At 29.7% G+C, this 15,986-nt stretch overlaps 4 protein-coding genes across 6 annotated transcripts; 2 read left to right on the forward strand and 2 right to left on the reverse strand.

The window, feature by feature from the left end:
• Window positions 1-342: 342 nt before the first annotated feature.
• On the forward strand, window positions 343-2,371 carry LOC122529455 (high mobility group protein 20A). The gene is made up of 6 exons (XM_043655612.1): window positions 343-594; window positions 670-850; window positions 924-1,203; window positions 1,288-1,369; window positions 1,530-1,745; window positions 1,820-2,371. The coding sequence occupies exons 1-6, from the start codon at window positions 504-506 to the stop codon at window positions 1,954-1,956; spliced, it is 987 nt and encodes a 328-aa protein (XP_043511547.1). The 5' UTR covers window positions 343-503; the 3' UTR covers window positions 1,957-2,371.
• Window positions 2,179-8,390, reverse strand: LOC122529450 (protein MMS22-like). Of its 2 annotated transcripts, XM_043655603.1 has the most exons (21): window positions 8,109-8,390; window positions 6,861-8,041; window positions 6,628-6,762; window positions 6,405-6,558; window positions 6,159-6,344; window positions 5,960-6,073; window positions 5,696-5,881; window positions 5,380-5,627; window positions 5,219-5,316; window positions 5,078-5,137; window positions 4,962-4,987; window positions 4,721-4,879; window positions 4,416-4,653; window positions 4,118-4,346; window positions 3,960-4,056; window positions 3,700-3,894; window positions 3,453-3,626; window positions 3,032-3,385; window positions 2,747-2,949; window positions 2,488-2,676; window positions 2,179-2,423 (listed from the first exon to the last, which is right to left on the reverse strand). In XM_043655603.1, the coding sequence occupies exons 2-21, from the start codon at window positions 7,073-7,075 to the stop codon at window positions 2,369-2,371; spliced, it is 3,315 nt and encodes a 1,104-aa protein (XP_043511538.1). In that variant the 5' UTR covers window positions 7,076-8,041; window positions 8,109-8,390; the 3' UTR covers window positions 2,179-2,368. The 2 variants fall into 2 exon arrangements, with proteins under 2 accessions (XP_043511538.1, XP_043511539.1); XM_043655604.1 differs by lacking the exon at window positions 8,109-8,390 and having other exon boundaries at window positions 4,962-5,137; window positions 6,628-6,784; window positions 6,861-6,931.
• Window positions 7,707-9,610, reverse strand: LOC122529445 (cilia- and flagella-associated protein 221-like). The gene is made up of 7 exons (XM_043655586.1): window positions 9,496-9,610; window positions 9,172-9,428; window positions 8,887-9,083; window positions 8,725-8,828; window positions 8,465-8,624; window positions 8,316-8,374; window positions 7,707-7,996 (listed from the first exon to the last, which is right to left on the reverse strand). The coding sequence occupies exons 2-7, from the start codon at window positions 9,424-9,426 to the stop codon at window positions 7,707-7,709; spliced, it is 1,065 nt and encodes a 354-aa protein (XP_043511521.1). The 5' UTR covers window positions 9,427-9,428; window positions 9,496-9,610.
• Window positions 9,611-9,834: 224 nt separating this feature from the next.
• LOC122529452 (serine/threonine-protein phosphatase 6 regulatory ankyrin repeat subunit A-like) lies at window positions 9,835-15,411 on the forward strand. Of its 2 annotated transcripts, none has more exons than XM_043655605.1 (14): window positions 9,835-9,973; window positions 10,900-11,285; window positions 11,366-11,558; window positions 11,640-11,829; window positions 11,901-12,147; window positions 12,221-12,335; window positions 12,409-12,719; window positions 12,812-13,022; window positions 13,084-13,610; window positions 13,685-13,839; window positions 13,912-14,190; window positions 14,268-14,503; window positions 14,580-14,709; window positions 14,788-15,411. In XM_043655605.1, exons 1-14 carry the CDS (start codon window positions 9,947-9,949, stop codon window positions 14,898-14,900), a joined length of 3,120 nt encoding a protein of 1,039 aa, XP_043511540.1. In that variant the 5' UTR covers window positions 9,835-9,946; the 3' UTR covers window positions 14,901-15,411. The 2 variants fall into 2 exon arrangements, with proteins under 2 accessions (XP_043511540.1, XP_043511541.1); XM_043655606.1 differs by lacking the exon at window positions 9,835-9,973 and adding an exon at window positions 10,295-10,411.
• The last annotated feature ends 575 nt before the right edge of the window (window positions 15,412-15,986 follow it).

Here is a 15,986-nt window from a genome sequence, read left to right on the forward strand (position 1 = left end):
AAAAACGTGATTCTTTATTAAAAGCGTATTCTCAAATCTAAATTCCACGTTGTGATTCAGCGGTAAAATAATCAGTTTTTGAATTAGCGTCACCGAACTGTTCTCATGAGAATTTGACTGCAGTGTTTATGCCAACGAAGTTTTGGAATTATGTGTTTTCATCGATAGTCTGTTCTTTTTCTCGTAAAAAGATTGATTTTTATTTAAAAAGAATGTAGATGACAGAGTAATACCTTCATCTGAATTTGTTATAGTGCTTTCTTTGTGCTTTGTTATTATAGATATATCAATATCTAACTTAATAAGCATCATTTAACCTAATAAGTTGGCATATGTATGTATGCGTAATTATTAAATTTATGTCTTCTATAAAGTAATATTGTGTATCACATAACTTTTCAAGCACTGATAGAATTGTAACTTTAAGTTTAATGATATTAGTTATATATTTTATTTAAAATAAATAATATATTAAAACGCGGTGAAGAAGTTTATTATTAAAGATGAGCGAAAATGCACTGCTTACTGATGTGCCAGAGAGCAACGGTGGATCAGAACAACCAACTTACAACGGAGAGACTGAGGAACATACACGTACGCTAGATTATTTATTTAAAATAAAAAATATTGCTCTGTTATAATACTCTGTCATAATGATTCATTTATCAGACAAATCACCTGAAAGTGGAGAAGACAAAACACCTGACTCTATATGTGATAACGGAGTTAAAAAAAATAATAGTTCTGTAATTGGAAGTAACACTACTAATACAACTAATAGAGCTAAGAAAAGAAAGAAAGCTCCAAGAGATGCTACAGCTCCCAAACAACCTTTAACTGGTTATTTCAGGTATATCTAATCAAAAAAATTATAATGAGAATGAAAAATATAGCTAACATTATATATTTGGTAACTGTAATAGGTTTTTAAATGATCGGAGAGAAAAAGTAAGGAGCGAAAACCCTACTCTGTCATTTGCTGAAATTACAAAGCTCCTTGCCTCAGAATGGAGCACACTCCCTGCTGATCAAAAACAACAATATTTAGATGCAGCAGAACAAGATAAAGAACGTTATAATCGTGAATTTAGTGATTATAAACAGACAGAAGCATATCGATTATTTAGTGAAAAACAATCTTCGGAAAAACAACAAGAGAGCAAAAAAGAGAGGAATGGAACTGATATAAATTCTGAACAAAATGTACATTTGTTTCACTTTAATTATCAGTTGTATTTCAATTTATTTGTGATATGTCTATGCTAATATTTAATCTTTTAATTATAGGATATTCAACAAGATAAAGATAACGATTTCACAGGTTTTGATATACCTATTTTTACAGAGGAATTTTTGGATCATAATAAAGGTGAATATTGCATATATAATTATTTTTATATATACAAAATATTTAATTAAAAACTGACATGAACATTTTTTCGTCATTAACGAAAAAAGACTGTGATGAATAAGCGGGATCGTTGTAGTTACAATATAAAAATTTATTTACATAATTTTTATACATGTAGCCTGTGAAGCTGAATTGAGACAATTGAGAAAAGCTACATCAGATTATGAAGCTCAAAATGCAGTGCTTCAACGACATGTAGACAGTTTATATGCAGCTGTAAATCGTTTAGAATCTGAAACAAATCAGCAACATACAACTAATCAAGCTTTACAGCGTCATTTGGATTCTCTTCGTTCACAATTAGCTAATTGTTTTGCTACAGTACCTTTGCCAGGTAGTATTTGTATAAGTAATCTTCTATTCAGTTGTACTCCCATTTAGAATTACTGTCTGTTTTTCTACTTTTAGGCACAAATGAAGGTGCAACATTACAGAATATTGATAATTACGTTGAAAGACTTGAATCATTACTAAATGGAAATGTCGAACAATCTCTACGAAATGCTGTACGTAATGCCGTATCCCGCCTTGAATTAATTGGATGACGATCACCTCCTGGTAGTACAACTACTACAATAAAACATCATCGTTCAAGACACTCACATCGAAAATAAAAAAAAGTGACTGTGCTCTTTTTTACATACTTTGTTACGTTTACATACTTTGGACGTTTTACGTCCTTTTTTTAATTACGATATATTCTACAGCTTAATAGGTTAATAATTATATTATAGCTTTATGTAATATTAACTTTTTTCCAATGTATAATTTTAGAATTACGCTTTATTTTTTGAAAAATAATTGAAATATAATTTGTAAGATATAATTACATGAAATTATGTATACAGATATAATTATCCGTTTGTGTAATTTACATGTATCTAATCAATTCATAGCATAATATCAAAGTATCAGTATGATACTATCAGATATTTATTAATAAATTTTTTAAGCTTATTAGTGATTTGTCTTAATGCTTTTCATAAGATTTTGAAGTTGATTCCAGGAATATCTGAAAGTGAAACAAAAATTGTGCAATAGTTTTTAAAATCAGTTATTTTTCATGGTTATCTCACCTAAAAGACGCTGCGTTTGGACGTCGATTAATTTCCAAATCACTTAAATTATGCTCCAGTTCTGGCGATAAAAATTGTATTATTTCAGTCGATATTGATAAAATCGAATGTAAAAATTCAAAAGTATTATGCTGATTTATTAATAATGACTTTCTAACAGAACTGGATATTATATCATAGAACTTATTCCTGTAATTTTTAATTTTACAAATTACTATTTAAAAGCAAATATTAAACTAATGAAAATTAATGGACTTACTGCAAAGAATTATTATCTTTATAATATCTATTTCTAATAATATTATCTATGAAATCAATAGTTTGTTGTTTATGTGGATGGTGGTCATGAACTTTTATGTAGCATCCAATAATATATGATGTGCAAATTACGATAATGGATTCTGTTATGTGGCATGCATAGTTTATTTCATCTTTAAGCAGATTTTGTAAAAGTATCATTACCTGTGTTAAAAACGTAATAAATTGTAATAAATTCTACAATTATATAAAAAAAAAAGTAGTACATATATATAATAATACATACTAAATAAGAATGTTTATGCATCATATTGTCATTTGAAATATTAAAAAAATTCGTCATCAAAATCTCGAATATTAAGCGTATAAAATCTGCTTTTGCATCTTTAAAACACTTTAGTAATGAGTCGGATACTTTGAAACTATTTGCATTAACAGTCGGTACTATTAAGAGTGGCATGTATTGATCAAAAAGATTTCGTATTAGTATTTGAAGTGATATATCACTTTTAACATTAAGGGCTTCCACACCCAAGAGTATCATAGAAAATGTTTTTTTTCCCAAATTTTTTAAAAAAGGTTGCTCCACTGATAATATAGTTTTATTTAGTAATATTTTAAATATACTGTTTGGTTGATTCTGAAAAATACTTAAATTAAATATAATTTAGTTCTCATTTATGTAGAATAATATTGTGTACACTTACTTTAGAATATAACATAATAGAAGTACAGAGAAATAGTGTTCCAATACATCTATATATCCACAAAGCCAATTCTGAATCTTTAGTTTCTTCTGTAATAGGTGAAAGAATCCATTTTTCTAAATGATTGAAATACAATTTCCATTTTATATCATACTGAATTCGTTCTTGTTCAGTCTAAAAAAACATTAATAATGAGTGTTCCAAACTGTGTTCTAATATATATTTAGAATGTTAATAATAACATTACTTTTAAAGTGTTTCTCTTTTTCATTGAATGCATTATAAACATTAAAATAGATTTATCATTATTTTTAAATTCTTGAATATTCTCAGATGTTTCGAAAATTTCCTTGATATCATTTAATTCTAATACATAATTTTGTAAAACTTTAACTTCATCTTTGTTTGTATCATGACCAATGATAGAACACTTTATCCATGCCTAAAATTTGAATGTTATATTAAAATATTTCTCAAAAGATTTATTGATTAATTTTATTTACGAACTTGTATAAGTATTATATCAAAATTTTTTATTTCTTTCTTCAAATCATGAATTGCTTGGTCTTGGTTAAGTATTAGCATTAAATAATGTCTTGTAATTCTGAAATGAGAATTTTACAATATATTTCGATCATGGTATCATAAATCTTTACTTTTATTACCTTATGTCTTTAACAATTATTGATGATGCAAAAAGTTGAAATAGAGATGTAGCTGAATGCTTATGCTTCTTTGCCATTGTTGGATTTTTCAATGCCTCCAAAGTAAATAAAACGGCAAGTTTTGAAATATTTTTATAATGTTCATTAGTAAGAACAGGATCAAATACAAGTTGTCTAACTCTACTTGCAACATAACACCATAAAACATCTAACATTTGTTCTACATTGCCTACGAATAAATGAATTAAAATACAAATAATACAAGTTAAAAGTGTTATACAATGAAAAAATAACACACCTGTATTAGAAGTCTTAGCAACATAAATGCATCTTTCAAAAACGTTAACTAATACTTTCATTAATGTTCCTACCATTTTGTTTGAACATTCTAATAAATATCGATCTATCCATCCACTAAATAATAAATATTCTCCTAATTCAATACTATCGTGTGATAAAATAGTACTGAATACATCGATAAAATTATTCATCATTGCACGGGATGTATCATCTTTGCGACAACATATAGTATTTACCTAAAAATTCAATTACAATGAAAGATATGAAAATTCTAAATTATTAGAATTAAATTATGTACTGTACCGTATCTATATATAGAGGTGCTATATTTGTTAGATTCAATTTAAGATCATTATATAAAAGAAGAACAGCCAGTTTTCCTTTCCAAATTAAATTATGTTTTTTACTATTTTCCCTATTGTATTCTTTTGATAATGGTAAAAGATCTAACATTACTGAGCACTATAAATTAATTAAACCTATTGTTAATAAACTTATTGTTAATATTCACAAAGACAATTTTCGAAAATAATTCAAAACTTACAACATTTATAGTATCAGCAGTAACAGCTAATGTTAAAAATAATGAAATAAAATTATACAAGCCAGTTATAGAAAATTCTTCAACTTTACTCTTAGAAAATTTAGAATAAATACGACCTTTAATTTGATTCCAATGTTTTGTATCATTGTTACTATAATTTATCCGTAAAAAGGATCCTACAATATGTAATTATAATACTATTACATGTAATCAATATGTTTATTAATTCAATTAATTTATATAGAGTCAAGACTCACCAAGCAGACGTAAGAACATTCCATAACTTGATTCTTTAATACATTCCGTATTATTAATTCTATCTTTTATTTGTTTAAGAAGATCCATAGTGGATTTCCTATGAAAGAACTTTTTTAAATTTGTGATAAAAAATATGCAAACATATAAAGTATTTACATACTTTTCAACTGACAATGTCCAAGGACCAGATGCTTGTAACAGAAATGGTTCATCTAATCTTTTGTGAAAACAATCCCAAAGAAGTGAAATGATTGAAACTCGAGGTTGCCACCAATTGATAACAATAGTATTTAATAAAGGTATCATTATACGTAATTCTTCATCAATTTCATCTCGTTCACCATCTTTTCCACCTTTAGAAATATATGTTTTCAAGATTCTTTCTAGTTGTTCATAGTTTGCTTTAATCTTTAAAAGAAAAATAGTTATTATTATTTAATTTATAGAGATGTAAAAATAAACAAAAATATAATCACCCTTGAACACTTAGCTCCTAAGTATACTCCATCACTATTGTATCCATATAGCAGTGACAGATGATGAACAATCCATAAACAGAATAGTTCAGAATTTTTACGAAGTGTAAGAAATTCTTTGCTTTTATTAGATACATTCCTGTTCAATAATCCATTGATACAATCATTTATATACTCCCAAAATGACTAAAAATAGTTGTAAATATATTATAAAAGTATATTTTATGTATTATATGCTATATACTATTTTATATACTACAATACCTTTGATTTCATTCTGTCAGATAAGCTATCAATAAATATTTGAAGCATAAGCCATAATTCACGAATGCAAGTACAATTATATGGAGTTTTTTGTTGTACATGTATCAAAGGCATCTAAAATATATTGCAAAGAAAAAACAGGTCTAAGAGACACATCTAAATATTTAATCACAATATTTTTATGAAAATATATTTTTACCGTTTCAAATATTTTTAATGAAATATAAATTAAATCATTAATAATTATTGTTTGCATATTTTCAAATTCATCCAAGTGATTTTCAATTGAATATTGACAATATATGTTCTTTGCATACATCAATGAGATAAAATACCACCTTAATTCAATGTGCATATGATACATATGATATTCTGGTTGTATACACTGTAAGGTACAAAACATAAAATTATATTATATTAAATATCATTACATTTATTTACAAACCTGATTGCCTAATTTAGATGGTGCATAATGAAATGTAGTATCAGGGATATTACGTATTCTTTCCAAAAAATGCTTCATTATAATAAATAATTCATTAAATTCTTCTTCGATATCTTCATTTATAGTTTTCAATAATTGATAATTTCCTTTAATACTATAAATTTATATCTTTAGCACACATACTGGTAAAAAAAATAAATAACTGAAAAATAAATTATCTTACCTATTTAAGTACATTCGAACATATAAAATAAATTCTGATATAACACATCTTACATAATAAAATTCAACATCATTTGTCTTTGAACTTAAAACTTGATTGTAAGTTTCGTATCTGCTGAGTATTTTTAACTGCATACTGTCAAAAAATACATAACATACTAATAAATATAATGAAGTATTTTTATGACAAGATAAAATAACTTGTATATATAATCACACAAAAATACTTCTTACTTCATGCATTTATTAAAATGTTTTAGGTCTAACAATGCTGTTGCAGCGGGCATACTATAGTTAAAAAGTTGTACATGCTTTCCCAACAAGGGACAGTCATCTTGCGGATATAAAACGTTTTCCACTTCTCCACGTATAAATAAACCATTTCTATCTAGTTCCCAATCGTTAAGGTTCACCTTTCCATTGCAATTGAAAGTTAAGCAAAAATCCATGTGTTCAGTATTATTGGAAGAAGCATAAGTTATTCAATGTACATTCGTGTTTAAGTTGAAACACATTTTTTAGTATTTAAATCTGAAGAACTAAAATCTGAAATCTAATACCTAAAATACTGAATTGTATTAAAAATACTTTATACTTTTGCAGACTTCCTATTTTCAGACTACTAATATGTATCATGAGCAGACGCTTTTTTCTATGTTTTGGCGGCATTTGTAACAGTGCCACCTATAAATGATAATGGATGCAACTGTGAATCAAATATTTGCAATGATCCGATTTCTTCGAGATTTAATCCTCTTACAGTAAATTAAATATTTTAGTAACAACGGTGAATATTTAACTAGATCACATTATAGATTGTATGTCGTTTTAATATTTAAGTTTGCGATGTAAGCGAATAATTTCCTATGAACGGTTCTTCAAATTGGATAATTGATTCGGGTGTTAATCCTTGCAATTTTGAAAGTACATTTAGCAATCGATTCCTTAACACGATTTTGCGAGCCGTTTGAAGAAAGAGCAGAATTTTGCAATAATAAAAAAATGACTCTTCCTTTCGAAATGACGTTGAAGTTGTATTTGGATACTACGAAAGAAGATTTATATATGAAGATTTCTTTTTTATGCGGTAAGTAATTCGTAATGAAAACATGTATGTACTTTTTTGGAAGCTCTTAATATTCTTTGTCTTATCTTTTTAGGTTTCTCTTGTTCAAGGATATATTTTTCCGAGATTGTTGTTAAATTTTTATAATTATCCCAAGCTAGTTCTCGCTGCGTTTTAATTTCTATCATTTGATTTTCACTAGCATCGAACGTTCCATAATTCACTTTCGGCTTATGATGAAACTTCGCTTGTTCATTTTTCCGATAGTGAGCTTCCATTTTTGCCAAAAATTCCTTTAATTTTTCTGTTTTTTGTTCCATAGTTTGAAATAAAAATACACCCAACGGTCCTATAGCAAACGAACAGTTAACTCGTATATTTTTCACGTAAGCATGTACATATATAAAAACTCTAACCCTTTAATTCGTATTCCCTGAATGACCTTTGAATTTTCGAATTTAGAATACAATTGACGGCATGCGGCGTATACAAGGGGAAGTGACTACATTGTTTTAGCAAAAGTTTCTCAAAACTTGTGTACTTCGCGGTAGATTCTCTCAGGCAATATTTTGATTTATCTTTCTTTACGGAAATTGATTTCATTTCTTTGCAAAAAGTCATGCCAATCTTTTTCCGCTGCATTTTGCTTTTTATTTTTATTTCGACGTTCTCCAGTATTTCTCTAATCATTCAGTAACGTTTTTTTATTCGCGTTTATTCTCATGGTCTTTTTTCTTTTCTAATAAAAGATTCTGTTTGCAGGGATTCTCACCGTAAGAGACCTGGTCGAGTGTACGCATAGAAATTTATAATATGCGGAGCTTTGCATAAATCAGATATGAATATTCGAATTTGAAAATTCATACTTATATAGCGAAGAGGTCTATAGATAACCACGATTGTTACAGGTTTCTGTTTCGATTTTACGTGACCTAAAACGTGAGTACAATATGATATGTCGTAAAACGAAAGATTATGATTATAAATTGTAATTTAATTTGATTATGAATTAAGATTATGAATCGGATGTACCCCGTTGAGGATAAACGTCGACACACGATCCTCCGTTAAATAGTATAATAGCGAACGAGAAATCTTTTTCTGCGTGAGAGTGTATTGGTATTTTGTAAGAAACTCTGCAAGGATTTATATTATTATTATTATTACGGCACAATGATCGAAGAGTTAACTTACGTCCGACCAAGCGGTACATTTCCAAAATTTACAACAGCGGGGAAAGAAAACTTGATCGTCATTTCTGCATAAATTTTTATTTGCATCGTTTGATCATTGAAATAACATATTTTCAAAATATCATTGTAATCTCTATCCTCATCAGGTATAAATAAAATATTCAATTTGAAAACAGAACCAGGTTTGAGCCATGCTCTCTATATAATATACAATACAATTCTCAGTTTTACATGAAACATAAAGGATTAAACAGAGAATTATGCACGTATAATTCTTTTTATTCACCTGATAGACATTTTTAAATCTAAAATAATCAGTTTCCAATGGTAAAAATCGTATGGGGCATGGTTTGAGGAAGCAGTTCATAATTTCTATTTTCTTTTCTTGAATTTTAAAATTTCCAGAATCAAAGGTAAATTTCAACGTCGAAGGTACCGCGTTCAACGAGCCGTTTATCAATTCTTCTTCGAACTTATGTACATTCTTTTCTCTAATCTTTTCTATACAGTATCGCTTTTGGTCGAATGTGTTCATATCCATTTCTAGCGCAGAAAATTGGCATACATATGTAATAATATTATTATTTGCCCTAAAAAAGTTGTTATGCACGACGCAACAGGAAACAGTTGAAAGATAAGCGTGTATCATATTTCGCATGATTAAAGATAAACGATTTAATCTTCGCGCGAGCGTATCGTTTGCATTTCCATCTACTATTTACAAACTTCTGATAATTTGAGAGAATAAAGATAGAGTGCACTATGAGAAGATAGCTATAACTGTTTATACTTGGAGATAAAATTATTATGCATGTATTTTCATAATCATTTCATACATGATGTCGCTGCTTATTTAAGAAAAAGAGAGAAAAAAAAAAAGAAAGAAAGAGAAATTGATGCCACAATATGTTTATATTGAACTCGACTGTAAAATGAAAGTAACAACTCCGTGATACTTGTGAAGTATGACTCACACTACTATGTCAGTTTTTTACAGTTCTAGAACTATGTTTTTATAAATACTTGTCCGTATTTGTATCAATTTAACAAATCTATTAATCATGAACGTGCAGGAATTGCGTGACGGGGTATGTTCTCTTTTTATTTGCTTAAATGAATACATCTCGCTAAACAATTTCTGAATGCATAGACCGTGAGGTCAGAGGTTATATTCATGTGTCAAATATCTGATTTGTTTCCAAGTCATTACGATATAATAATCTTGTTAGTATTTTACGCCTTCACGTTATTATATAATTCGAAGTTTAGAAACTTTAAGTTAATATAGATTTATTGCAACATTGCATGTTATGCAATTTTTTTTCTAATAATTATTTTCTGGTTATTTATATGTGAAGCTTTTTAATTTCATCTATTTATATTGTTTTTTTCGGAACATAAAGGTGCTGATGTATTCTATAAACATAATTAAAGTATAATTATAAAAAACATCTGTATACAGAGTGTTCCTTAGCATGTGGAAAGTACGACAAGGATAAATTTGGCTTACCAAAATGAGCAAAAAAGTTCGTAAATTTATACTTTGTATCTCTTTATTTATTACAGCTTGTTTTGTGCTGTAATAGGTAACAATCAGTTCTATGTTAAACATTTGTTAAGACTGCATATCTTAAGGTTATAAGCTAACGTAGATTTATAAATATTATTAAATATTGTATTATAATTGAATATATAAGTTACATTCTGTTAGTATATAAGTTACATTCAGTGAAGAAAAGGAAGATTAGTGTGATTTAATATAATGAATAATAATAATGAAAATGAGTTATTTATAAAATGAATTATTCTAACATTCATGTGACTATGATGAATTTCTTTGAAAATAAGAAATTATTATGACACAAAATAAGCTATAACTCAGAAGCGAGGATGTACAAAGTATATTTTGTTAAATGTTTTTTGCATATTTTAGTGTGTCCCTGCTGTATTTCTCATATACAACATCCTATATAATTGCAATGTATCTTGAAATAAAATATTAATATTTTTGCAGTCTCCTTTGCTACAAGCTATATTTTTTGGAGATGTGGACGAAGTTCGAGCGCTATTATCAAGAAAGGAAGATCCAAACTGGCAAGATAAGGAACAAAGATCTCTTTTACATGCAGCTGCATATAGGGGAGATCCAGCAATTGTAGTAGCACTTCTGTTACATGGAGCTGTAGTAAATGCTAAAGATAAAAAGTGGTTAACTCCTTTGTATAGAGCTTGTTGCTCAGGGAATCACAATGTGGTAGAAGTTTTGTTACGTCATAAAGCAGATGTTAATATTAGAGATCGTAGTTGGCAAACTCCTTTACATGTAGCAGCAGCAAATAATGCAGTTCAATGTGTTGAATTGATTGTTCCACATTTAATGAACATTAATGTAGCAGACAGGTTTGTGTTTTGATTACATTTATTTTAATGTGTATTTGAATATATATTATGATGTTCATGTACATTATGAACATTTACAGAGGTGGTAGGACGAGTCTGCATCATGCAGCTTACAATGGACATGTGGAAATGACAGAGTATTTGGCTCAAATTGGTTGTGTAATAAATGCTTCTGATAGACAAGATCGTAGGGCTCTACATTTTGCAGCATACATGGGTCATGATGGAATTGTGAGGACACTCATAGCAAAAGGAGCAGATGTGGATGTTAAAGTAATATAAATGTTGTAATATCTGTGCTTACTCTTATTTATATTGTGAAATATTATTAATATTTATTTTTGTATTGTTAAGGATCGAGATTTATATACTCCACTACATGCAGCTGCAGCATCTGGCAATGTAGAATGCATGCATACATTAATTAAATCTGGAGCAGATATCGAAGCAAAAAATGTATATGGTAACACTCCTCTGCATATTGCGTGTTTAAATGGTCATGCTGATGCAGTTACAGAATTAATTACCAATGCTGCAAACGTTGGTGAGATGATTCTAAAATTTGTTGAAAAAATTTCTTTATAATTTTGTTGTGACAAATGATGTTTTTGGTAGAGGCTGTAAATTATCGGGGACAAACGCCGTTGCACGTTGCTGCTGCTAGCACTCATGGTGTTCATTGTTTAGAAGTACTTTTAAAAGCTGGTTTGAGAGTAAACGTTCAGTCGGAAGATGGGCGTACACCTCTACATATGACTGCAATCCATGGTAGATTTACTCGATCAAAAAGTTTACTTGATGTTGGAGCATTGCCAGATACTAAAGATAAAAATGGAAATACTGCTTTACATGTTGCTGCTTGGTAAATTACAATAATAATTCTATTTTATCTCATTATTTTTTCAATATTCATTTATAAATTTAATTTTATATAGGTTTGGACATGAATGTTTAACAACAACTTTACTGGAATATGGTGCATCTCCGGCGGTGCGAAATGCTGAACAGCGTACTGCATTGCACCTTAGTTGCTTGGCAGGCCACATTGAAGTAAAGCATTCGTATTCTATATTCTAATTTTTTCCTGTTAAATTAAATGTTAATTTTTTAATGATATTTATAGGTTTGTAGAAAGTTGTTACAAGTTGATAGCCGGCGTATAGATTCAAGAGATATTGGTGGCAGAACACCATTACATTTAGCAGCATTCAAAGGATCTGTTGATTGTTTAGATTTATTGTTATCCAGTGGAGCTAATTTTCGATTAACTGATAATGATAGCAGATTGGCACTCCATCATGCTGCTAGTCAAGGTCATTACCCTTGTGTTTTTACTTTGGTTGGATTTGGAAGTGATTCTAATGCACAAGACGTAGATGGTGCAACTCCTTTGCATTTGGCTGCAGCATCAAATCCTACGGATTCTGGTGCCCAGTAAGTTCGATTGTTTATATGTAATTTATTTTGAAATAAATATCTTTAGATTTTAAATTTAGATTTAATTAATTTATTATTTCTATATTTAGATGCGTACAATATTTATTAAAGCACAGAGCAGATCCGCGTTTGCGCGATAAACGAGGTTTTACTGCTATTCATTACGCAGTAGCTGGAGGAAATCAGCCAGCTTTAGAAGCTTTGTTAGAAGCTTGTCCACCAGGAAATTTAACTGTATCGCCTGGTTCTACAGGAAAATCGGAACCTCCATTACCTGCATTAACACCCTTACATCTAGCTGTATGTCTAAAGAAGTAAATTCATTTTCAATAATTGAAAATATAATTAGTTGCGTTTGTAGGCATATCATGGACATATTCAAATATTAAGCTTGCTACTACCATTATTTCCTAATACTAATATTAAAGAAGATACTGGTAAAACGCCATTAGATCTAGCTGCCTATAAAGGTCACCACCAATGCGTTCAGCTTTTATGTGTATTTTATGGAGCTTGTGTATGGGTCCAGGATTCAATTACAAGACGTACTCCAGTACATTGTGCAGCAGCAGCAGGACATATTAACTGTCTAGAATTTCTATTGGAAAATGCGGGCGATTCAAATGTAATAAATTGTTGCGACATTAAGCAACGAACTCCTTTAACATTAGCAGTGGCAAACAGTAATCCGGAATGTGTTATGTTGCTTTTAAAATACAAAGCTGATTGTAATTTAGCAGATATAAATAAACATACACCATTATTTCGAGCAGTAATTAAAGAACGTGACCATCAGCTAGTAGAATTGTTATTAGCACATGGCGCGCAAGTAGCAATACAAGATGCAAATGGTAAAACGCCATTACATCTAGCCGCCGCGTGTGGAAGGTTGGTTTCTTCTACCTATAATCAAGAAATTTATCCAGATTTTTATTTTTACTTAAACTTAATTTTTTTCATAGAGTAAAAGCATTGGCATCTCTTGTCAAAGCTAATCCTGCTGCTGCTACTTTAAAAGATGATCAAGGCTGTACAGTTCTTCATTGGGCTTGCTACAATGGAAATTCAAATTGTGTGGAATATCTGTTGGAACAAAATGTAATTGATTCGTTAGAAGGTAGGTATTTTTCCGTTAAAATCTTTAAAAAAATCTATTTTTGGAATCTAAATCATTTTGTTTTATACACAGGTACTCCATTTTCAGCTGTTCATTGTGCAGTATATCAGGGGTCAGCACATTGTTTAGAATTATTAATAAATAAATTTGGGGGAAAGGCGGTCGCTGCTCCAAGAGATATTCCAGGTGGTCGATTGCCGTTGCACGTCGCAGCTAGTTCAGGATCTGTAGAATGTGCAAAACTGATTTTGAGTTCTGTTGGACCTGAATTAGCTGGACTCGAAACGCCGGATTATTCGGGTCGAACGCCTCTACTTTGTGCTGCTATCACAGGCCAATGCAGTGCAATCGGTATGTCTTATTCGATTTTGCGTGAGTGTTTAATACGTATTTAGTATTTCTTCATATCAATGTAATTTAATTGATAGAGTTATTGCTTGAGTGGAAAGCTGATGTGCGTGCTGTTGATTGTAACAAAAACACAGCTCTTCACCTAGCTTGTCAAAGACGACATTCTGCTGCTGCTTCGTTATTATTAAATTGGATCAATTCGCTTAATACTAACAGTGAAAACACGTCACAGCAACAGCAAAGCATTATTAACATGACCAATAAGCAACAAAGAACTCCATTACATTTAGCAGCAAGAAACGGTCTTGTAGCGGTAAGGAATTAATTTAGCATATTTAAGTAAATGTTTTAGAGTTATATGAGTAGTTATTGAAATTTACTTTTCAAAGGTAACACGACGTTTATTACAATTGGGTGCAAGTGTCGTTGCTGTCGATGCAGAGGGACTCACACCTGCATTAGCCTGTGCTCCAAATCCAGCTGTAGCACGATGTTTAGCTACTATTCTTGCTGCACATGGTACGTATATTGATCTTCTACAATGTTTCATTTCCAACATTATTCATAAACAAATTAACGAGCCAATCGTTACAACAGGCCAAAATTGGGAAGCTGCACAACATTCGCCGTCAATTCAACAAACATCAGAAGTATATTTAAATGGTAGAAGCGGCGATTCACAACACAGTTCAGATTCAGAGTTCTACTGACAGCAGGCATCACGCTTAGATCATCAAGCGTTTCAAAATTTAAATGTCGATTCAATGCACGGGAACATTGACGCTGCAAGATTAATTTGGACAAGTTGTTGGTTATTTTCAATTTTGACGTAATGCTTCTACATGCAAAAGAACAAATTTACCAAGTATGGGGAATCAGTGCTTAACAATCGTTCATTTGCAATTGTCAGCCATTTAACAAGTAATAATGACAATACCTCCATTTTTACTATTGCGAACTGCCAAGAGGAGTATGATAATACATGTGTTTAAGGATCGGATAAGAGAGCAATAATATTAGGCTTAAAAGAAACGTATATTATCCAAGTATAATTATATTTTATATTAATCCAAGGACGCCTAAGGTGTTAAACGATAAAGCTCAGCCTAAAGAAAAGTCATTTTGTGTTTATATAAAGAAAGAGCGATGAATATTATTTTATTTATTCATACTGTTTATTTACGTTATATAATAATATAAAATATCTAGATATTTGCTATTAAAAAAAAAAAAAAATGCTAAAAGAGGATGATAACAACGTAGAAGAAAAAAAAAAAAAAAAAAAAAAAAAAAAACGAAACCAAAACAAGAATCAAGAAATTATTTGGAAGATTTTTTTTTGGAAAAAGTTAAATAATTTAGAGCCTTTTAGACACTTTCCGATCCTTCCTTAAACGTCCTAGGGTTAAGAAAATATATTACTTTATTTTTGCTTTAATGTCATAACTGCATGCACATATATGCTGATCTATGGTCAATGCGTAAATGTGTCTGGTACAAAAAATGATTTGTAGTTGAAACATAGACATTCGTATAGTGAATTGCTGACATAATTGATACCTCATTAAAAAAAAAAAGGAAAAAGTAAAAGACACGATAATGTTTAACATGATAAGAACTCGAATCATGTTACATAATTTTCATTATAGGTTTTATTCTAACATAAGGATACTCATAGACTCGTAAATTTACTTCCTAAAATAAATTCCTGAGACTTGTCAGCTTACTGCTGTTACTTGCATATTTTTAACAATCGAGCGATACTTATAACATAATAAAGCTTCCTATATTTTGCA

Source organism: Frieseomelitta varia, unplaced genomic scaffold, assembly GCF_011392965.1.
Source record: "Frieseomelitta varia isolate USP_RPSP 00005682 unplaced genomic scaffold, Fvar_1.2 scaffold_288, whole genome shotgun sequence".
NCBI lineage: Eukaryota > Metazoa > Arthropoda > Insecta > Hymenoptera > Apidae > Frieseomelitta > Frieseomelitta varia.

Coding starts and splice junctions, on each gene's coding strand:
- LOC122529455 (XM_043655612.1), top strand. CDS start 504: ATGAGCGAAAATGCACTGCTTACTGATGTGCCAGAGAGCAACGGTGGA. Junction 851..923: donor CCTTTAACTGGTTATTTCAG/GTATATCTAATC, acceptor TAACTGTAATAG/GTTTTTAAATGATCGGAGAG. Junction 1,204..1,287: donor ATATAAATTCTGAACAAAAT/GTACATTTGTTT, acceptor TTTTAATTATAG/GATATTCAACAAGATAAAGA.
- LOC122529450 (XM_043655603.1), bottom strand. CDS start 7,075: ATGGATTTTTGCTTAACTTTCAATTGCAATGGAAAGGTGAACCTTAAC. Junction 6,074..6,158: donor CATTAAAAATATTTGAAACG/GTAAAAATATAT, acceptor AATATATTTTAG/ATGCCTTTGATACATGTACA. Junction 2,424..2,487: donor CCAAACGCAGCGTCTTTTAG/GTGAGATAACCA, acceptor TTTCACTTTCAG/ATATTCCTGGAATCAACTTC.
- LOC122529445 (XM_043655586.1), bottom strand. CDS start 9,426: ATGGATATGAACACATTCGACCAAAAGCGATACTGTATAGAAAAGATT. Junction 9,084..9,171: donor GATTTAAAAATGTCTATCAG/GTGAATAAAAAG, acceptor TATATTATATAG/AGAGCATGGCTCAAACCTGG. Junction 8,829..8,886: donor AATGTACCGCTTGGTCGGAC/GTAAGTTAACTC, acceptor AAATCCTTGCAG/AGTTTCTTACAAAATACCAA.
- LOC122529452 (XM_043655605.1), top strand. CDS start 9,947: ATGAACGTGCAGGAATTGCGTGACGGG. Junction 11,830..11,900: donor TACCAATGCTGCAAACGTTG/GTGAGATGATTC, acceptor TGTTTTTGGTAG/AGGCTGTAAATTATCGGGGA. Junction 12,720..12,811: donor CCTACGGATTCTGGTGCCCA/GTAAGTTCGATT, acceptor TTCTATATTTAG/ATGCGTACAATATTTATTAA.